The sequence below is a fragment of the Peromyscus eremicus genome, chromosome 2 (genome assembly GCF_949786415.1).
Source record: "Peromyscus eremicus chromosome 2, PerEre_H2_v1, whole genome shotgun sequence".
Taxonomy (NCBI): Eukaryota; Metazoa; Chordata; class Mammalia; order Rodentia; family Cricetidae; genus Peromyscus; species Peromyscus eremicus.
Genome location: NC_081417.1, coordinates 96,607,423 through 96,629,918, shown reverse-complemented (window position 1 = coordinate 96,629,918; position 22,496 = coordinate 96,607,423). Strand labels below are relative to the sequence as shown.

At 39.4% G+C, this 22,496-nt stretch overlaps 1 protein-coding gene across 1 annotated transcript in view; it reads left to right on the top strand.

Moving 5' to 3' along the window:
* Mpdz (multiple PDZ domain crumbs cell polarity complex component) overlaps nucleotides 1-9,118 on the top strand; it is a 162,149-nt gene extending 153,031 nt beyond the window's left edge. Inside the window, exons 41-47 of the mRNA XM_059254482.1 lie at nucleotides 550-640; nucleotides 1,509-1,552; nucleotides 2,235-2,357; nucleotides 3,498-3,602; nucleotides 4,173-4,285; nucleotides 5,816-5,939; nucleotides 7,826-9,118. Of these exons, the coding sequence (XP_059110465.1) occupies nucleotides 550-640; nucleotides 1,509-1,552; nucleotides 2,235-2,357; nucleotides 3,498-3,602; nucleotides 4,173-4,285; nucleotides 5,816-5,939; nucleotides 7,826-7,972 (747 nt within the window). The 3' untranslated portion in view covers nucleotides 7,973-9,118. The remainder of the gene's footprint in view (nucleotides 1-549; nucleotides 641-1,508; nucleotides 1,553-2,234; nucleotides 2,358-3,497; nucleotides 3,603-4,172; nucleotides 4,286-5,815; nucleotides 5,940-7,825) is intronic.
* The last annotated feature ends 13,378 nt before the right edge of the window (nucleotides 9,119-22,496 follow it).

The following is a 22,496-nucleotide window of genomic DNA, read 5'->3' as shown; positions in this document are numbered from 1 at the left end:
ATGCATGCTTACATGCACATGTAGGCCCCCTCACACACACACACACACACACACACACACACACACACACACACCAATACGATAAACGAACAATTTGATTCTTGCCAAGATTTTCTCCACAGTATTATCTTCTGATGACAGAGTCTCCTTTTCCTAAGTCTGTTCATAAAGCACATTTACTAACTTTTTAATTACTGCCATCAGGTTCCAGCTCACTGGCCCTTGTTAGGTAGTTTGAAGCCCTGGCTATTATGTAGTTGTTTAAATTCAAAGGAAGTTAAGTCTTGAGAGGGATTATGAAAGACCACTAAAATTTGACATAGGTTGAAATCAACTGTCCTTTCATCTTCAATTATTTGTGTCATTATTCCTTGAACAGAAAAAAGAAACCAATGACTATGCTTAAGTTGCCCTTTAAATTGCCAAATACCACTGTGGTTTAAAAGTATTTCTCATTAGATGAGATAAACAAATGGAATTGTGAAATGTTTTGTACTTAGGGGAATTACCATTTCCCGAACTGTCTGTAATAATTGCTGTACATTTTAGGTGAGTGACAGTGGCCTGTCATCCTTCACTCTCCCCCTTTCTGGAGTAAATGCGTCTGAATCACTGGAGAGCAGCACGGAGAAGAACGCACGTAAGACTGGCTTAACGTTTATGCATGAAGTGTACTGCTCTGATTTTGGCTGCTGACACTAATTTTTTTTTGATTGTTTACCATTGAGCCCATTTCTTCCCCAAGCCATCTCATATCCTAATGTAAATATAAAACATGCACTGGCCAAAATCCTGAGCAAATGAAGGCATGCCCTGTGGCAGTTTTTCCCACTTATGTTTACTTTACAAGTTATAGATTCATTATTCTCAAAATCCTATCATTTGTTTCATACCAAGCAGAGTAGTATATTTGATTTTGTTCCTTTTCTGTATTGAATGTAACTCCAGTAAATCAGGAAATACCACTAAGCAAAGCCTTATTTTTTTTCATTAAAATTACAAAAATTTTGAAAAAATTGACACAATTCTCCTGTGTTTTAATTACATAAAATCATGGCACAGAGGATTTTTGGCTTGATGCATTGGTTGAGAATTTTTCAAATTGAAGGAACTCGCCATATGGCAGTCTCTATTTGCAATGTGACTAATATTCTAGAAATTTAGACACTTAGTGCATAGATTTTTTTTTAACTCATCCGTAACTATTCCTCTCAGCTGTGTGAACAGCTTTCTATCCAAAGCATCGTCTGCTCTTGACTCAGTCAGAGTAGATTGTACAGTTACATAATCAAAGCTGAAACAGGGAAGAATGGAATGGAATGGTGTTCCCATTGGGGAAATAGAGTTCCATGTGAAGTGGATTTGATCATATGTTCTGCTGGTAACCAAGCGCACCCTTATGAAAAAGAGAGAGCCCATGCAGTGCCATCCAGCTCCTTGCATTGGCTAAAATGGTAGTAAGCCTAAAAATGTTTTAACAGACATTTTATCTGCTTCTGCCTTTACAGTAGCATCTGAGATTCAGGGATTAAGAACAGTCGAAATAAAAAAGGTAATTTGTTTTCTTCTAAGGCATTTCTGTTTGTATTTTCTTGTTGAATAGTTTATAGTGCCCATCTGAAAAATCTGTATGTACATTGTAAGCAGTGGAAATAGTGCAATTCAATCATTGTCATATTCCTTAGTCATAATGAAAAGCCTTTATTTACATTTTCTGTACTGTCAAAAGTGTCCCTACACAAAATAATTCCTTGCCTCTCTTGTGCTGATGAATAAACCTTTATTTCAGATATATGACGTAATAATAGCCATGTGTAAGAGAGAACATAAGGCATGGTTTGCTGAGACTTATTGCACAGCCTTCTCAACATTGCGTGCCATCACAATATGCTTCATGTTCACTGATGGCCTCTGTAAGACCCACAGTTTTTTTGGGGACAGTACATGTGCTCCAGGCCTGGCACTAGAGAGTGTTAGACCCATGTTCAAAGTCAGGAACTATCTGGTTCTGTAGTCTTCTTGCTTCCGGAGTTCTCCTGCCTTTTATCAGTCTCAACAAGATTTAGTATGTGTTGATTGCTTTTTTCCCCAAACAGATACTTACTCTCCTAAACCTCTTGTGTCAAATGAAGTATATTCCACCCTCATACCTAGAAGATCCTAACTGACAATAGAATATTGTGTGTCAAAGAACAAACAAAAGGTCAGTTTAAAATCTGTCTGTTCCATGACAGGGGCCTGCTGACTCACTGGGAATCAGCATTGCTGGAGGATTAGGCAGCCCACTTGGTGATGTTCCTATATTTATTGCAATGATGCATCCAAATGGTGTTGCGGCGCAAACCCAGAAACTCAGAGTAAGTTTTCCTGCTAACCACAATGGCCTTAGCAAATCTAGGAGGTGTTTCCAGCTTCTCAGTCCAGCCGCCTATGGCCAGGGATTAAATCTGCTTTTAAATAGTTAGTGAAGCTTAGGCTGCACTTACTGTAAATGGAAGATAAAGAATAACAAACAGGACCACGATGTCATCAGGTGCAAGATTGTAAGGCAGTTACAACTGTGGAACACGCTGAAAAGGTAACAGAGTATGTTCAGAGCACAAGTACGGAGGGAAACTCCCACTGGTTTAAGTGCTGATTTGACATACCAAATTGAAAAACGTTATTTACTTCATCTTATTAAAAATTGTACTGAAGCTTAATGCAAATATGATTCAAAATACTACAGAACATACAGATTTGCTTCAAGGTTGAGGGACGGCCTGAGTGTGGAGCAGTGTTGGAACACCTGCTGGCCCAGCAGTCATGACTTCTGCAGCTGGGTCTCTGAAGGAAAATCTCCTAGGCCCGAGCTGCAAGCGAAGTCTCCAGAGGAGTCATATTTTAGTTGAATAGCCTCCAGTTGGGGAGTGAGTGGTTAGCACTTCTAAACTTATGATGGATGCTGAGAACCTGATTATCCCATAGTGCCATAGAGTCCATGAACATCCTGAAGGACAGCAAGTGAACACTTTAAACTGGGGCATAGGACTCTCTTGCAGCTGCTCAGCTCTGCCCTGTGAAATAGCCAAGCAAGCATGCTGTCTTCCAAGCAGATTTTATTAACTGAAGGGGGCAGTGTGCCAGCTTAGCTCTGCTGCCCTCAGTTTGCCAACCCCTGACTTAAGGTTTCATCTAACACTCATGGTGATTATGTCCAGAGAAGATCTGGCTTCTCAATGACACTGATACTTTATGGTTTTAATAAGAAGTACTATCTTACTCAGGAGAAAGGAGGGCCAGGGAAGAGTATTTTCTTCTCATCACTCGCCATCCCCTAGAACTATCAAGTTCATGTGCGCCGAGTCTCTTTTTGTAGCTCCTTCTTAGATTTGAGTTAGTGATCTCCTTGGTTATATTTTGGTGGTGGGTGGCAACTTAGGCGTGCTGAGTGGTAGAGAAGAAGGACTATGCTGGCCTGTTAGTCCTGCTCTGCATGGTGGCTATTTGTCTTGCAGGTTGGGGATAGGATTGTTACCATCTGTGGCACATCCACTGAAGGGATGACTCATACACAAGCAGTTAACTTGATGAAAAACGCCTCTGGCTCCATTGAAATGCAGGTATGGCTTTTATTCCAGCACGGTTCAGAATACAGGTGGCCTGAGGACACAGGAGCTCTGGTGCTAAATAGAAATGACTCAGTCTCCTGCTACTATTTTATTTAATATATCCCTTGAACGTCAGTGATTCAGATGAGAGCTCCAAGAAAGCATTATGAAACATGTTCTGTAACATTTCATCCTGATGCCTTCATTATTTCCCATTTTATATCTAAAGGGAAAAGTACAGGGCCTTAGCAACTAATGATTAATTGTTAGAATTTTGTGTGCTCTCTGAGTGGCATGTCTTCTAAAGATCTTTGAAAAATAATTGCACATGAGGTCATGATTTATAAACATCAAAGAAAACTGTAGAATTTAATTTAGGATGTTTTTACTATCTGGACAGTTAAGAGGTGTCTGGGCATTGTGAAATTCCTTTCTTTTTAATAATATTTTAATCATTTCTTTGATAAAGTAGGCAGTAAAATACTCATTTTAAGCCAAGTTTATTTCTTGGAAAAAAGTCTTTTGGGGTCTCTTAAGCTACATGAACATATATTCTTCTCTTTTTGCTTTGCCCACACACAGGTGGTTGCTGGGGGAGATGTGAGCGTGGTCACAGGTCATCAGCAAGAGCTTGCCAATCCGTGTCTTGCTTTCACAGGGCTAACATCAAGCAGTATATTTCCGGATGATTTAGGGTGAGCACAGACATTACTGGTGGTATATCATTTGTTGCTTTCAAATCAAATGCTCCAGACACATGCAATCTCTGTCCCATGTTCTGGCACTCACAGAGAGGCAGAACAATGGGAGAAGTATGAAGTAGAAAGTGCCAATGCTTTTCATTGTCATCCAGTTAGAGATGTCATTCCAGACAGCTGCCTGGTCTGAAATGAGTAAGTTACAGATCGTTACCTGGTCAAAGACGGTTACCTAGTCAGAGATGGGTAGATTACAGACAGTTACCTGGTTAGAGACAGTTATCTAGTCAGAGATGGGTAGATTACAGACAGTTACTTGGTCAGAGATGGGTAGATTACAGACAGTTACCTGGTTAGAGACAGTTATCTAGTCAGAGGTGGGTAGATTACAGACAGTTACCTGGTTAGAGACAGTTATCTAGTCAGAGGTGGGTAGATTACAGACAGTTACCTGGTTAGAGACAGTTATCTAGTCAGAGGTGGGTAGATTACAGACAGTTACCTGGTTAGAGACAGTTATCTAGTCAGAGATGGGTAGATTACAGACAGTTACCTGGTTAGAGACAGTTACCTAGTCAGAGATGGTTAGATTACAGTTACCTGGTTAGAGACAGTTATCTAGTCAGAGATGGGTAGATTACAGTTACCTAGTTAGAGACAGTTACCTAGTCAGAGATGGTTAGATTACAGACAGCTGCCTGGTCTGAAATGAATAAGTTACAGACAGTTACCTGATCAGAGACAGTTACTTAGTCAGAAATGGGTAGACTACAGACAGTTATCTGGTCAGAGACAGTTATCTAGTCAGAGATGGTTAGATTACAGACAGCTACCTGGTCTGAAATAAGTAAGTTACAGACAGTTACCTGATCAGAGACAGTTACCTAGTCAGAAATGGGTAGACTACAGACAGTTATCTGGTCAGAGATAGTTACCTAGTCAGAGATGGGTAGATTACAGACAGCTGTTCATCCTACTACACTTTCCCAGTTTTCAGTTTTGATTTTTTTTTGAGAGGATGTCTTACTCTTCTTTATTGAACTTTTGATTGAAAACATTGAATATATTTGAAAACAACACTAAATGTAAAAGTACTAGAAAAGAGGAAGAGTAAAGAGTGGCACATTTGAATTTTCAAATTATTTGCTGCTGCTCCTACATGGCTCACAACTGATTTTCCCCTCTGGAGTTGAGACTAGTGTTTATAACTCTCCATTATAGTCTTCCAAACTTTTACCCTCTTCTCGCCCAATAAACTGAAGAAAGAATGAGAATTTCTGTGCTGTGAGATCAAGCAATAAATAACATCTTCCTTATTAATATCATGCAGAAGAAGCATGCTAACTGTAGTTTGAATCAGATAATGCACAAAGCACAGAGAGTAATGATTGTGTGTGTGTGTGTGTGTGTGTGGGTGTGTGTGTGTGTGTGTGTAGGTGTGTGTTGTGGGTGTGTGTTGTGTGTATATGTGTGTGGTGTGTGTATGTGTTTAGTCACAAACCTCTTTTCTCCTTCCCTTTTCTGTAGACCTCCACAGTGTAAGACTATAACACTAGACCGAGGACCAGATGGCTTAGGCTTCAGCATTGTAGGAGGATATGGCAGCCCTCACGGAGACTTACCAATTTATGTTAAAACAGTGTTTGCAAAGGTAAGCTTTCAAGTTTTAACCATTCTGTTCCCTGCTAGACATTAATTAATTAACACTGGTCAGCAGCTGGCTTATTAGTTTATGGCCTGAGGTGATGCCAAATGGTTACCGATGATATTTTCTTTCTAAATTCCCTGCAGGAACAGGTCATTAAATATTTTTGTCCAATTTGAGGTTTAGTTATGTTTAGAGAAAAATAAGCTCAAATTGAAACTCCGTGGAAATTCAGCAATATACACAAAATAATTAAGCCTGTCCTTTTCATTTGAAAGGAAGTTGTACATGGTGATCTTTTGAAAATGGACTTTCATATATATCTATTGTCAAGGACTGACATGTTTTCCTCTGTGTTCTTTTGTAGTTGCAAAATACAACATAGGTACAGAAAAATACACAAAATGCATCTCATGTTATAACTAGAGTGTTTATAAGTTTAATTGAAAAGAAAAGCATGTTTTAAATTAGAAGAGTGCTGAGCAACCCTGTCAGCTATGATGAAGCAGGATAGCAATCAAGAGGTTCAATTGCTTTTGAAAAGAAAGCTCTGTAGAGAGCTGTAGTCATCTACTAAACTAGCTCAAGAATGTTGACAATAAGAATAAAGAGACTATAATTTTGATGAAGTCATTAAAATAATGGAAACACATACAGTGGTTGATACTGTGTTGTTAAGACCTATTTTCAAAGACAATAAAATTGAACAATGTTCCCTGCAGAAGAAAACCAGGAATCCCACATTTTACAGTGTAAAAGAACAAAATGAATGTCAGGCCTGCAAAGACTTCATCCGGGCTCTTTAAAGTGCTATGGTCCTCTATTTTATGGAAGTTTCATTCTATTATTTTAGAAAAATACTACTATTTTCAACCAATTTAAAGTGTTGTTCTTGTGACAAGCTAGCTGTAGGCTTAATTTGTGAGATTTTTTAAAAAGTTATTGGTATATCCAAAAATACAGACAGCATTTGCCAATGAATAGAAGCACCATGCAGTCCTTTTCCTCGGCCTAGGAACGATTTATTTAAGGCATGCTAGTTAGAACATATTTTAAGAATTTCATCATTATACACTCCTCATTAACTTTTCCATATTTTTAATCTCATATTTAATTGCATAATTATCTTCTATATGCATGCTTTAAGATGGAGTTCTTTTTTGAATAGGATGTCTGTGTTTCATCATAATTATTTCGGGCCTATAGAAATAGGAAGAATCTCTCTACCCTTACAGTAAGAACCTAGACAGCTTGAGCAGTTTTCCTTTCCAAAGCTTAGAAAGAAATTACAAGTAGCAGTGGTTGGGAGGCTTGTGTCTGGCTGTATGCTGAAGATGGAATTCAGGGCCTCATCCATCCTGGATCAGTACTGCACAAGCAGCGGCTCCCCAGCCCTGGAATGGCTTTCAAATAATCACTTTGCCTTACCCTGCTCTGGTCAGCCTCCATGTGAGCTTTCTGTTTTTGGAAATGTATGGATTCTGGAGTCTATAGCTTTGTTTGATGAAGCTGCTCTCGTTGCTCACTGATCTCTTGTCTTTCTGTAGGTCTTCTTTATGGATAGAAATTCCTTGTTTCTATAAAATCGTTCCTGCTAGGCAAATGCCCAAATATTCTTTATTAATTTTAGCTGCTACCAACTGCTGTGCTAAACAGCCAAAAAAACATCCAGCTACGCTGTTGACTGCTAAATTCACTCCCAGATCGGAATCTCAGTGTTAAAACCATTTTGGAGAAAGGCCTCTTTTGTGTGTGTTCATCATGCCTAATGGGATGGGGCGCCAGGAGCAGTGTGTGTGTGTACATGCAGAGCAATTTGCATTCTTGTTCAGCTCTTCTTTGTGTGAGGCTGAATTCTTTCACAAGTAAACAAGACTACTTTATAATTGCAGGGAGCAGCCGCGGAAGACGGGCGTCTGAAAAGGGGCGACCAGATCATTGCTGTCAATGGGCAGAGTCTAGAAGGAGTAACCCACGAAGAAGCGGTTGCCATCCTTAAGCGGACAAAAGGCACTGTCACCCTCGTGGTTCTCTCCTGAACGGGCTGCCAGAGCTGAACCATCCCAGCCACTTGCTTACCTCCTACTGTAACAGAGTGGAACTGTCCCCTGGACTTCCTATGCTGTGTTCAATGGGGGAAACTACAGGGGGAGAGAAACATTTAGGGATTTGTTACTGACAACTGAGCACACTTTTTCTTTCCCCTTGCATTTCATGCTCCTAACGTCATAGAGAAGGAATATTTGCATAGGTAAACCTCATTTTTATTTTTGAAGATATCTAACAATTTATAGTCACATGGAAAAAAATTATTATATGCTCATCTTGGTAATATGGAAACAAAATAACTCAAAGGTAGCTAAGACAAGTAGCTTCAGAAAATTAGGATAAAAAAGTAAAAATTTCCACCCCCAAAAAGGAGACAATCTTGAGTTTTAGAAAAGTGCCCCAATCTGGCAGACCCCCCCCAAAAAAATGTTCACAATAATCTTGACTAGTCTACTATTTTAAAATTGTGAACATTGTAACATATTGGATCGTCTTATCTCTAATATATATTTTTTTTCTGCTAACATTGTTTACTAAGCTTTAAAAAGAAATTATGTCTAATGTGTATCTTGGTATTCATTTTCAGTTTTTGACCTGCTATAATTTCATGTCATTATAAGTACAATAATGATGCTACCCTGTGTTGGCAGCAGTTCTTCTGGAAAACAACCATCTAGCCATGGAAGACATAGGAAGGAGCCAGAACCTTCTAGCGCTGACTTAACAGATTGAAAATATGTTAGTGTGGTGTGCTTGTTGTTTTTCCATTAGTATTAATCTTAATGACAAAGAAAAAGGCAGTGTGTTAGTAATTATTTTGATTGTATGCCATTAATAAATTTACAGAAAAATTAAGGGGGTTAATATCACTTCGCTTCACTGCCGTGTATTAACATCTTATAATACAATAGTTTAAGACTAAGGGGAACAGATGGAGCTGTTTACTGAGACAACTGGTGAGGAATTATCATGTGTTCAGTCCCATTTTAGAGCGTGAAACTCCTACATTAGAATATATAAAGTCACTTTAAATATTATCTATATTTGTAGCAGAAGTAGTGTACAGATATTTTATTATAGCATTCTTGTGTAAATGTAAAGTGAATAAATAAGTTTCTGTGGTGCACAACAAAAAAGCAGATGCTTTCCTTGTTCTTTATGTTGAGAAAAAAAGCTTTATTATTCAAGATTTACTGTTTTCTATTATCGAGTCTCACCATAGATGCAATTTAAAGAACTCTGGACAACATCTTTGTGCAAACCTCAATGTTCTTACCTCCACAATGTTTCCTAACAGCAGAGATTTAAAGGCTGCTCGTGAGCTGGGGAAGATGACATAGGAAAAGTGATCCGCTGATGTTTTTCAGGGATGTTACAAATGCAGTCTTATTATTATTACTGTACAGTTTATAGACCGCTAAAATGGAAGTTTTCTTACTGAACAAGGCCAGTCTGGATGGAGAACAGAGTAAGAAAGCTCTGTCTATGGATTCTGTCACAAATTCACTAGTGAGAGTGCATCCTTTCTTACTGGTTCTCTTTGTAAAATGATAGCTCATTTTGTTGAAAAGCTTTGAGTTAATTTTTCAAATATAAGAAAATATTTTTATATAATCACCTTGTGAGTTTAGTTGTTCATTCAAAACTCAAAATGAATGAACCGAAGTACAGATTGTAACGTATCTTCAGTCAGTCCTTGACAACTGAGGTGGTTGGTTAGCAAAATCCATCTTTTTATGCTGATAATCTATAGGTTTTTGGCCATCTTTTAATGACCCTCTCTCATGAAGATATGGCTAAATCCTTGCATGGTATACTATGGATGCTGAACTTAGCCACTTCTACAAGTTCAAAGTCAAAAATATTTTAATAAGGGATACTAGTATCAGTACTGGGAAAAAGTCGAGCAATCAAATTAATGTTTGAGGCAATATGTTGAAGTACTACCCCTAGTCCCTGCCCCTAGAAAAGAAACAGGCAGGTACGTGTCTTCACTTAATGATGTCCTAAGAATCCTTACCCACCTGAATCTCAGAATTTAATCTCTTTGCCAATGTGGTTAAGGACAGGCTGTATTAGGATGGATCCTGTCCTGTAATTGTGACAACTCAGCCATGTGAGAGAAGATGGCCATGTGAAGATGAAGGCTAGGACATCCGCCAAGGCACCCCTAGGACCATCACCCATAGAGGCAAGGGTCCATTCTCATGAAGTTCTTTAGGGGACATCTTGATTTCAAGTTCCTGACCTCCAGAATTGTGAGAAAATAAACTTAACTTTGTTTCAAACTGCCAGTTGGCAGCACTTTATAAAGGAATCTCTAGATAATTAATAATGCACTTTAATATCATGAGCTACTATGATTAGATTTGTTTAACAGAAGAAATTCTGAGCCTCTCTCAATGAGCATGAGGAAGAGGGACACAGATAAAGTTTGAAAGGAAAAGAATGTAGATTCCACCAGCTTAGTAAAGAAGCAAAGGCACATGCTTCTTATATTATTCTTTGCTCTAAATGTATGTTTTATGTGATGGAAGAACACCCTTAGGCAAACAGTTTAAAATTAATCACATAGTATTAGTGTTATATATGATACAAGACAATGGATTGCCTATAAATTCAGTGTTACTGTTCAGTTAAACTTGGAAACTACCACAGACTTCTGGTGCTGTTCCTCAGTACTGCCAAGGGATGATTTTAGCAGTAATGATGTGTTAACTTCACACTGGCCCATTTGTAGCATCTGGAGTAATAAGGAGAATAATAAGTCCAAGAAATTCGTGTATCAGAAGACTGAATCATGATGGAGAAGACACAATGAGTTCTTTTTCTTTTCCTTCTTTCCTTTTGTTTTGTTTTGTTACTGTTTTTTTCTTCACCTTAAGAATCCTGAGAAAGCAGATGTTGACAGACATGAAGAGAAGAAGGGAGCTCTTCCTTGTCTGCGGTAGATGGATGGCATTAAGCCCCTTTAGATTTGCTCAGGTAGTTTGTTGTCTGAGCGCCAACACCCCTCTTCAGATCTCCCTGCAACGCTGGAGTTGAAAGGTTGCCTGCAGAGAGACAGGAGGGATGGGCTTTGTGCTTGCTCTGTGGGAATGTCAGAACTCTCATCACATGCTTCCCGCAGCCCGCTGTTGTTTCCAGTTCATGACAGATCTGGAATGCATTTGATTTGTGCAAAGATGTCCCTGGACTTTGTCTCCTAGGAATTAATGTTAAACTTTGCCCTTTGAAAGGGAGCTGTTTGTTAGGCTAGATTGGTCTCCAGTACTTCAAGAGATTAAAAAAAAAATAAAGCTGTTGGTGCCAAGAAAATGTCTATATAAAAGAGTAAGAGACCCAGGGAAAATAAGTATTCTTAAAATGATTTCTGTGTGCTTTACATTTCAGCTTCTCTTGCCTCAAGATAGAAGTATTCCAAATTGTCCATTTCATTGTAAACTACAGGCAAAATATTTGTGTAGGCATTTGACTGTAAGCCAAGTGCTGGAACTTTAACAGTAGGCCCTAAGTGAAATTCTATCAGAGAGGTAAATGTGTGGTAATAATCTCAGAATTGTCCCACTGAAAATATTTGTATTTTAAAGCATGGTACTCAGAAGACTGCCTTGGGCATCTTAGTGGAGCAGGCTTCTCTGTGTTTTAGCACTGAGTATGATTACTTAGGAGAGTCTGTCTGTAATCCTGTGGGAAAGCTGCTCCATGCCATTGTCCTGCCATTCTTCTCCTTTCATACCTATAATTTTGTCTTTTCGTGGTGCCGCGAAGTTTCTTCATGTTCCGTGTGTATGTGTAAGATTCTTGTATTCTTTGCCAATGAAGCATTTTCCGATACTCTGTCTTCTACCTGACCTGTTCTATTTGTAAGGCTTTCCCCTGAGTTCCTGAGTTTTTGAATTCCACCTTCATTTCGGCTTCAGTTCTCTTGAATATTTCTCTCTCTTACAAAATTTGGTTTTCTAGTCTGGAATTGTCTTTGTCATTTCATTCAGCCCTGTGTTTGTGTAGCCATGGACATCGCTAAGGTGTTCAATCCTATCATCTTTAAGTTCATTCAGCTGTTTCTCATGTCATTGAATATCCTGTGAGCCTTTCTCTCTTTCTCCTTACCGTGTGTGTTCAGAAATATACTTATGTTTGGGAAATACACATTTTCTTCTTTCTAGAAATGATGATTCTTGCCTGAGTCTAGCTGGCAGTACTATACATTAACACTTCCATTCCCCTAAATGTCCTTAACTTATAGGTACTTTATTCCATTCAGTAAAATTTACAGGTTTACTTTAGTTTGGGAGATTAAGTGAGATATCAGAATATAAAATATTTCTATCATGTCAAGAATAAGCAATCAAAAATTAGAGTAGTTTGTACTTTCTTAAAAGATACAGAACAAAAACATTTAATGTTTTCTTCAGTCTTCAATTTTCATTTTTTTATTCAATATTGTCTTTTTTCCTGTACACAAATAATTACAAAAGTTGGATACAAATCAACTTACAGAAAATTTTCAAAATTCCAGTGCTTTAAAATCTTTGTAATATTTTCCTTGCTTTCATATACCTGCAATATTAATTATTAATTTTCCTTTAGTTATTATCCTGGTTAGTTTTATGTCAGCTTGACACAGGCTAGAATTATCTGAAAGGAGGGAATCTCAGTTGAGAAAATGCCTTCATAAAATCTAGCTGTGGGGCATTTTTATCGTGATGGTGGGGGAGGGCCCAGCCCATTGTGGGTGGTGCTATATCTGAGCTGGTGATCCTATGTTCTATTAGAAAGCAGGCTGAGTGCACTCCTCCATGGCCTCTGCATCAGTTCCTACCTCCAGGTTCCTGTCCTGTTTGAGCTCCTGTACTGACTTCCTTCAATGATGAACAGTGCTGTGAAAGTGTAATCCAGACAAACCCTTTCCCCTGACATGTTGCTTTGGTCATGGTATTTCATCACCACAATAGTAACCGTAACTAAGACAGTCCTTCAACTTAAATTGTCTTGAGAGAAATCTTAACTCACTACTTTGTCTGAGAAGTCAGTATGACAAAAGTTCTACCTAGGATCTATTGTCTTAAGTTGAGGCCTGCTCTTTATTAATAAGGGAGACTTGCTGTTGTCAGCAACTCAATAGAGACTTTCCTGGTCTTAAGAAACTGAAAATACTTTTCTCTTTCTGTGATGCTGTACTTGCTAGTGCGTGGGCCACCTGAAGTGGTATGTTTCCCCCTTGAAAAATTATTCCAATACAAAGAAAACTTTGTTGATGGGACTTTTGTTCTTCAGCTGTGAAAGCTAGCCAGTTATTTCCTAGCTACAAAAATTGCTAAATACTGTTCATGCTATAAAGTGTTCACGAAGATGAATCAGGACATGATATCTATTGATTTAGATTTGGCAATCCTAATTTGAAATAAAGGATGAATGACATACATTAATGAGGTAAAATTAATGCCGTGGTAATATTAAATAAAGCAAATGCCTCTTGCACCTGGAGGGTTCTGCAGATGGCAGGCTTTCCTAATTGCGCACCCTGTTGCTTTTAAGAGTACTGATAAAAAGTCTCTCAGCTGAGTATACAGCGTGCACTTGCTGGCTCCAGAAAAAGTTGAGGGAGGCAACCAATATACAAGTCTTTTATTATAAAAAAGAAAAGTACAATTCTTTAAGTGAGATATTTATGTGATTTTTAAAACAAGTCATTACAATCGTTGTGTTTATCTTTCCTGTGAATGTTGTGTCTGAAAATTATTTCCCTCAAGCCGGTAAGGAATTGCTTAAATGCAAGCATGCTCTTACTAAAAGAAATAATGTTGGTAGAATTCTAAATAAGTTAATTTTCTAGGTATAAGTTAAACTGGTCAGTTATTGCTAAGATGTTTATTAACCTAATTCTTTAACAAGTAACTTCTCTAGAAAAATATATTGCAATAATTAGATTGTGTATAGGCAATGGTCTGCTACAGGATTTGCAAAAAGCCTGAGCATTTAATCTACATACGCACTTGCGACACATACACCATCAACTACTTCTTTTAATTTCAGAGTGATGATTTAAATTATTTTATTTATTTATTTATTTATTTACTTTTGGTTTTTCGAAACAGGGTTTCTCTGTGTAGTTTTGTTTTGGTACCTGTCCTGGATCTCACTCTGTAGACCAGGCTAGCCTTGAACTCACAGAGATCCTCCTGGCTCTGCCTTCTGAATACTGGGATTAAAGGCATGCGCCAACACTGCCCGGCTAAATAATTTTTATAAAAATATTTGGTATGCATACTTATTTTTCTCATAATTAGATATATATTGGATACTTATTTCTTACAATTAGATATATGTTAGTTACTTATATTTTCCCAGTAAAGAACAAGAAGCTGGAGAGTTGTCTCCATCAATAGAGTGCCTCTGCAAAAGCAAGAGGACCTGAGTTTAGATTCCCAGCACCTGTGTAAGTACCAGGTGTGATGGTACACACATGGAACCCCAGCCCTGGGGGGGGGGCAGAAATATGGGGATCCTTTGAGATCATTGGCCAACCATCCCACCTAATTAGTGAGCTTTGCATTCAGTATCCAGCCCTATTTCAAAATAATGTAGAGTCATAGAGGAAGACACTCAGCCGTCCTCTTTGGCCTCCACACCTGCTGGCACACAAAGACTTGCACACATGCTTGTCCACATCTACACAAACCACAAACATGTACATATCCTAGAGGCACTGAAGAGAAGACAAGCGCTATGGTTTGGGTCTTAGATGTCTTTCACCAGCTATGTGGGGTTCCTGGTTACCAGTGTGTGAGAGAACTTGGAGGAGGCAAGGCTCACCTAAAGAAGGAAATTAAAGCATTTGAGGAATGGCCTTGAAATATGTACTGAAACCTGGTCCCTTCTTCTCTCTGGGGCTCACACCATGTTATTCTGCCTTAGTACAGTCCCAGAAGCAATGGGCAAAGTAACCACAGACTGGCACCTGCAGACCCTGAGCCAAAATAAAGCTTCCATCCTTGTGATCAGGTGCTTTCGTCACAGCAACAGCTAACTAATTAGTAAACTCTGATTTTGCTACCTAGGAGCCTTATTTATTTTCAACTTTCAAGTTAAAAGGTAAAAGGTGACTAGAAGTTCTATGACATTCAACATGAGGATTCTGAATACTTGAGAAATTCCAGTTGCTAAAGAATTTGATGAGATTTTAGAACATGTCGATTTAATGGAGGAAAAAGAGATTAGTATCACAAATCACGTTTGCCTTCTCTAAATAGATTTCTTTGTGGGAATAATATACCCCCATGAGATTTTACAACTCTAACTATGTAACAAATATGATTTAATGCCGGGCGGTGGTGGCGCACGCCTTTAATCCCAGCACTCGGGAGGCAGAGCCAGGCGGATCTCTGTGAGTTCGAGGCCAGCCTGGGCTACCAAGTGAGTTCCAGGAAAGGCTCAAAGCTACACAGAGAAACCCTGTCTCGAAAAACCAAAAAAAAAAAAAAAAACAAAAAAACAAATATGATTTAAAAGAAAAGATGTTATTTTTAATTATTTGTAGGGGAGTGTGTCTGCATGAGTACAGGAGCCTAGGGCAGCCAGGCATGGGATTCCCTGGACCTATAATTACAGACAGTTGTGAGCTGCCTAACATGGGTGCTGGGAAGTGAACTCAGGTCCTCTGGAAGAGCAGCAAATGCTTTTAACCATGGAGCCATTTCTCCACAGCTGCCAACAAATGTGAGCTTTGAAAGCAATGTAAAACTATATTATTGGGATCATTTCTGTGGTTCATTAAACCACAGAATGTGGTTTGTATGTATTGGTCATTGTTCATATATATGTAGTATTTCCACCATGTGTTTATAGCTAGTTTGATTAAAAGTCATTAATTACATTGACAAGGCACTCTCTACATATAATGTCTGTCATTTTCCTGATGTATACTCTAGAAACGAAATCTTTCTACTGGTACAAAAATTAATGAATAACATACCACATAATTCTGCAAAAATATGAGATAAATAGACTTTTTTGTCGTAGTTAAGCCAGAACTCTAGAGACCAAAAGCTCTCTGATGTGAATGGGCTTGTTGAGGCTTTTGAGGTTCCATCAGGAAAGGAATAGGTCCAGGATAAGTTCCGCAGCCGCCAACAAAAGAGCTAAGTACCGGAAGTGCATCTGACCAGCGTGGAAGCTAAGCATAGTTTTGTATCAAAATTTATGGAAGAAAAAAACATTGTTTTCACTCAATCTGTAAATGACTATAGAACAGAGAGGAAATGTTTAGGGGTAAGTGGATAGTCTGTAAGGAAAGGTATCTGTTGCTTCCAGATTCATGGAGATTATAATAGCCTAGAAAGTTGACTAAGCAAGGTAGATTGGCCCAAGGTCTGCTAGTCTCCTATCTGGAGTTTGTGTTGAAATTTTGGCCTGCATCTAGGAATATTATTGTCTTGTGCATGATAAGCCCACTGGTAAGCATTAGCCAATTGAGTTGTGTAATTTCTCATTCCTCTTTGCCATCTTCTGGCCTTTAAGATCATATTTAGTTTCACAAAATACTTCATCATGAATACATAGTTCTATAAAAGCCACAACTGATCAATTGAAAGAAAAGCCCTCATCCTCCTGTAGCATGGCCTTTCCATCATCTTTAACAACTCTCTGTTGTAGATATGGGTGCTTTATAGCATGTTTTACTGTTTCTAAACTGTATCATGAACTCAGTTTACTACATTAGAAACAATATTAATGCAAGAATTTTGCTCAGAAATGGAACTGGTGGCAAGAAATGGATGAAAGGGGAAAGAGGAGGAGGAGGAAGAAGGGAGTTTGGAGGAAGGCAAGAACATCTGCTTCAAATCTACTCACTGGATTTCTGCCCTAGACTATGAAAGTCTTCCTCAGTCGGTGGGTGAGCCCATTTTCTAATTATAATTTTGGATGAAAAGCAGAACTTATAAAATCTTGGATACAATTACTAACTTTATAAACACTTGCTGAACAACGAATGTGAATTAAAGGTTGTAAATATGTGACAGAATCATTTGGGGACAGTCTTGGAAATGGAAAAAAGAATAAAGAATACAAGAATGATGCAAATTGGGCTAATAATAGTTTTCATCTGCTGTCTCTTCTATTCATTTAAAAACACTTTAGTTTATGAAAAAACTGAGAGAATAGTGGTGTGTCATTGGTATCTTTCACACAGTGAAGAAACGGGGAAATGTGCATTGTCTCCAGCATGTGAGTTTCAGAAAGCAACTGCTGCTCGTTTTTGCATACTCCAGAAGCAGGACCCAGCAGCTGGTTTCCATGTGAACGCACGGTGTCTAAGCAGATGCAGGCAGCATGATTCCAGCCTTTCAGAATAGCAGTTGTTCTGAATTAAATCTGCTTCCAAGATGGTCTTGACTATAAAACCAAGAAGTGTGTGATGCATACCTTACTTAAACCCACTTTCCAAACTAAGTGTAGCCTCTACTGACAGTATGTCTTTATAGAAATTACCATCTGGGTGTTATTTACTCTTGATCTACACCATGGGCAATATTGATGATATTCACCATGTTCCTATCCACTGGTCCCACAGAGGCTGGTTTGTTTTTTATTTTGTTGAGAGCAACAGAGACTTTCTCAGTTCTTGGTGAGTTTCCCTTGGGATGATTAGGTACCAAACCATCACCGGTCACCAAAGCCACCCTGAGCTTTTGAAGTTGTTTTCTCACACCCAAGAAAAATAAGAAAACACAGACATGGAGTGAGAAGGGCAAACAGACTGATTAAGGAAAAATAAGGAAGAAATCCTAAGAGTAGAAGGGGATCCCAATGAGAAAAGCAACCAGGTTGGTCTGGCCAATGACTTTTTAATGGGTCTTATGGAAGAAAATGCATGGAGACTGAGGTAATATTCCTTGAGATTAATCATTTGAGTTCATCTCAGACCAAGCTGGTAAGGAGATCCCGTATCATATGCATGCTTCCTTGGCCCAAGCAGATGTAATGCAGTCAGGAGAGTGGTTTCAGGATGAGCTCATAGCCACCATGGCCCTCTACCTTTTGGTTCATAAACTTAAAGGCTTTCAGAGACTCATGGCAAGTGGTAGTAGAGATGTGAATTAAAGTCCACATCTAGATAATCCAGATGACACTTTGAGGATTAAACTGTCAACCACATTGGCCTATCCTTATGAACACTTCTCTAGTGTAGATTTGGGGAACTATAATCAAAATAAAGTTTTAAACATTTACTGACTGTGCACGGCAGTGAATTTCGTATCTGAGTTGAGGAACATTTTTTGCCAGTATCCTGTATGAACATTTTAGACAATATTTTCCAGACATGGATGACCATGTCCCTAGACTAGTGATTATAAAGACAACACTGATATTATCTTTCCTCCGTTTGCTTCTTCACCAACTACATTCCCCTGGTGCACAGACGGGGTGTGCCCTTGTCATTTATATCTCATTGCAGTAGGTTCTTTGTAATCCCAGCATGCCTTTGTCTCTGTGATTGTCTGCATTCTTGCTCTGATCATGGGGAGAACGACTCCTACCACCACCCCTTCCTGGAAGTGGAGTATAATTAATTAAGATGATAGGTAAGAACAGCCTACTGATTGCAGCTGAGCTGAGAATGGGAGGCCAGCGGGGTAGAACCATAGTTCCAGGCCACTGCGCGACTGCAAAAGCTGAAGTATGCAGATCGTCACAACTGTCCCACTGTCACCTGCACCTGATGTCTGTAACCCCTTCTTAGGAAATGAAGAAACGAATGACTATGGACATCAAGTGATGGCGTAACCACTGCAGTGTCTTCCTTCCCATAACCTTCCATCTTCTGTAGTAAAATATGATATTCCTGACTGCTCTAAAGTGAACACTATGGAGACGAAAGTTGATTAGAAAAAAAGCCCAGTTTATTTCAATGGTCTGTGCCTTGTGTCTCTTCCCCCAAAGACCTTGGGGAGTTCAGTATGCACAGGCTTGCAGAGTGCAGTCTTGGTCATTTGGGCAATGTGTCTTTTTCCCCTCACAAGAACATTGTAATTTACTTGGGCTTCCTAAGGCTGGGTCCCGTAACTCAGTAAGCAAAGTTATCTGCAGTTTAAACATAGAGCAGTTCTGTATACTTCGTGTTCACAAAGCTCCAAAGTAAAGAATAAGGGGGCGTCTTCCATACTTATGCTCTGGGTTCTATAAATCTAAGGAAAGAGTTTCCATCAGATAACCTCTTAAGGATTTTAGTGAAATCTGGATTTTCTTCAGAGAGTCCAGTGCCACAAAGTGCAGTTTCCGAAGGAGTGGCCACTGGAATATTCCTGCCTGTCATTATTTGTCCATTTTCACTTTTGCTTTGTTTTTGAGCTCATTATAAATCTTGCATCTGTAAACACTTTATCTCATGGAGCTGAGGTCTAACGCTTTTCACCAAGGCATAATCAGTGGTTTACTCATAATTTATATTCAAAGAAACACAGACTGGCAAGGAGAAGAATATAGGTTCTATTTTTTTTAACCAAATCACAGCTGTTAAACCTTTAATACACTTATTATATCCTTAGGCTGCCAAAGTCAGAGAAGGGGTGTGAAACTATACCCTCCTTACATCATCCCACAGTACTTTTTCTCATATCACCTGTTGTCCCATTCTCTTTCTCCACCTCACACGGGGGTGGCCACTTCTGCCTGCCAGGTGTAAAGTTACTCTGCCTTTAACACATACAAAATACTCATCATCTTCAACTCAGACCACTTTTTACTATGTCCATCTTTGCTAAGTAGATTCAGCATATAAATGAATGAAAGCTCCTGCTGAGGCAGGAGGATCATAAGTTCTCAGCTACATAGTGAGATTCTGTCCCAGAAAGAAAAACTGCTTGGAGAAACCATGGCTAGAGAAGATGGGGTAAGCACAGCTGAGCATGTATAATGTAGAGCACAGTCATGTCTCATGGTTAGTTCTTCAAGTAAAAATGTGTGCCTTTTACATTCTTTCTCATTCCCTCCCTCCCCCCTTCTTTTCCTCCCCTGTGTGTGTGTGTGTGTGTGTGTGTGTGTGTATCTGTCTGTCTGTCTCTGTCCCTGTCTCCAAATCAAAGAACCATTTCTTAGCTATCAAGGAAACATAAGCAAAATTTCAATCTAGCAAAAGCATTTCAGAAAGTATGGGTTCCTGTTGAATGCTTTACTCTCCCATGGATTTCAGAATAGGATGGACAAGAAGAAAGAAAGAGAAGGAAGCCTGCACTGTGGGTACTGGGGAGCGGGCCTTGTCCAAAGTTGTCCAGAAGTGATCATTGCTATGCTCCTTTGCAATTGACTTAAGACGCTATGACTCTGTCCTTTCTCTCCCTCGTTGCTTGTGTATAACCCATCATCTGGCAGAGCAGCCACTTACAAACTCCACAGATGAACAGTGTATTCTAGAGTGAGGGAATTGAATGGGTTTAGTCACATGGAAACAAAATTCTTACCTCCTGCCTGGGTATGTGGCACACACCTGCATCCTCAGGTACTCGGGAAGTCAAAGGTGAGGACTACTAGGCCCCAGCAGTTCTAGACCATCCTGGAAACAGAGACATTGACTTTAAACAAACAACCACCACCAGCAGCAACAGCAAAACCTTAAAATGCCTGCTGGGAGTGGTATAGCATTTCATTTCAGTTGCGATATTCTCTAAGCCTGGCATCCAGGACTATAGTGGTTTTCCTTTGTGAAAATTCTTAAGTCCCTCAGCAAAGTAGGACTTAAACTCCTAAGGGCCTTAAGTTTTGACTTTTCATTTGAGACTAATTGGGGATGGTAGGGTGCTCTGTTTTGAATATGGTCTGGGTCTGAATATGACCCACAAGGGCTCATGTGTTGAAAGCCTGGTCCCTGATGTAGCAATGATATAAGATGGTGGACCACATAGTAGGTAAAACACAGAGGGAAATAAATAAGGCATTGTGAACTCTGCCTTCTGAAGGACTGGATGGGACTCTGTTTGGTTCTCATGACAGGTTGTTATAAAGGAATAGCTCTGACTCCTCTTGTGTGTGTGTGTTTCTCTCTCTTCTCTCCCCTCTCTTATGCGCACATACACTGCATATAATCCCCTGCCACAGTAATGACACTTGCTGTGTGCTCTTCTTCACCATGTTGATCTGATGCACAGCTGTGATGATGTCATGCTCTTCGACTTACAAGACTGTAATCTAGATAAACATTTCTCTATAATGTATTCAGGGATTTCATTATAGCAACAGAAAATTGACTGATACGAGCAGCATGGTAGTTGAAACCAGAAATTAGATCTTAGTTTGCCACTGATACAGTTAATGGTTCTGAGTACAAACTGAGTTGAAAAGGGATTCACTTGTCTCTCCTGAGCTTGAGCAGAAATTATTAATTAAAAGAAAGGGGCACCATGGGAAATGTGGTAAAGAGGCCTTGGTTAAGTTTCCCCAGTGTTGTGCTTGTGAACCACACTTCTTTTTGTCCTTCTACCTTGCCCCATAACTTTCCACTGCTTACCAAATCTAGGGCAGACATTCCTAAGAAAGACGTGCTATGTCCATGTGTGTGCTTCTCTGTTGCTAATCTGTCTCTCAGCGCAGGGACTCCAGGAAAAGACATTCTCTCCCTCACATGTCCAAAGCACCCCCTCGTCCAGTGCCCAAACAATGGACTTAATGGTCTTGAGTATGGCCTGTATTTATTGCCAATATCTGCCTGTGCTTTGGAAGGGGCACAGCTATGCAGCCTTTTTCTCCTCTTTGCTCTCTCTCTATATGGGCTGGAAACATAGCTTGCATGGACACCCTCTGCCTGTCCACTGACACCAGCAGTGGAGCATCCACCTTTCCTGAGTGGAAGGACACTTTTACTCTTTGACTGAATCCTTCTGGGTCTTTACAAGATTGACTCTTACCCCAAAACTTGGCTCAGAAAATGGGTTAAATTTTTATGGTTGATTGAATAGCAAACACTGCTACTGTGTATTCTGATGAAATCGTTTCCTAGAGAAGCTAGAATTGGGGGTGTGTTGGATGTGTGTGAGGGAAGCCAGGCTTAGAGAAGGAGGCTGAACAGAACATGTGCAGATCTAGAAGAAGGCCTTGGGCATTCAGTGCTCTAAACTGAAGTGTAGGGCCTCCTTAGAACCCCAGTTTTCCTTCCCACTCTGTGGCTTTGTTTTCTTTTGATCTACATGTGTCTCTGAGAACATGTGTTTGGGGACAGTTGTTCATTCATGCCACTTCTTGCTGCAGCTTGACTTAGGCTGCTGATTGCATGAGAAACAAATGTTAATATCTTAGGATTGGGGTACCTATCACTTAGCTTTGAGTTTTTCTGTTTAATTCTCTATTTTTGTCTGAGGGAGGGAGGCTCTGGATCATTGGTCTTTTTTTTAAAACTACTTTTCCAAACCTGATTGACATAGACTGCCTTTCTCTGGGATGACCTCACCAGGCTACTGTAAGTTGCTCCTTCAAACCCCCTGCCTGCAATCCTTTGCTTTTCATATGTCTCCTGCTTAA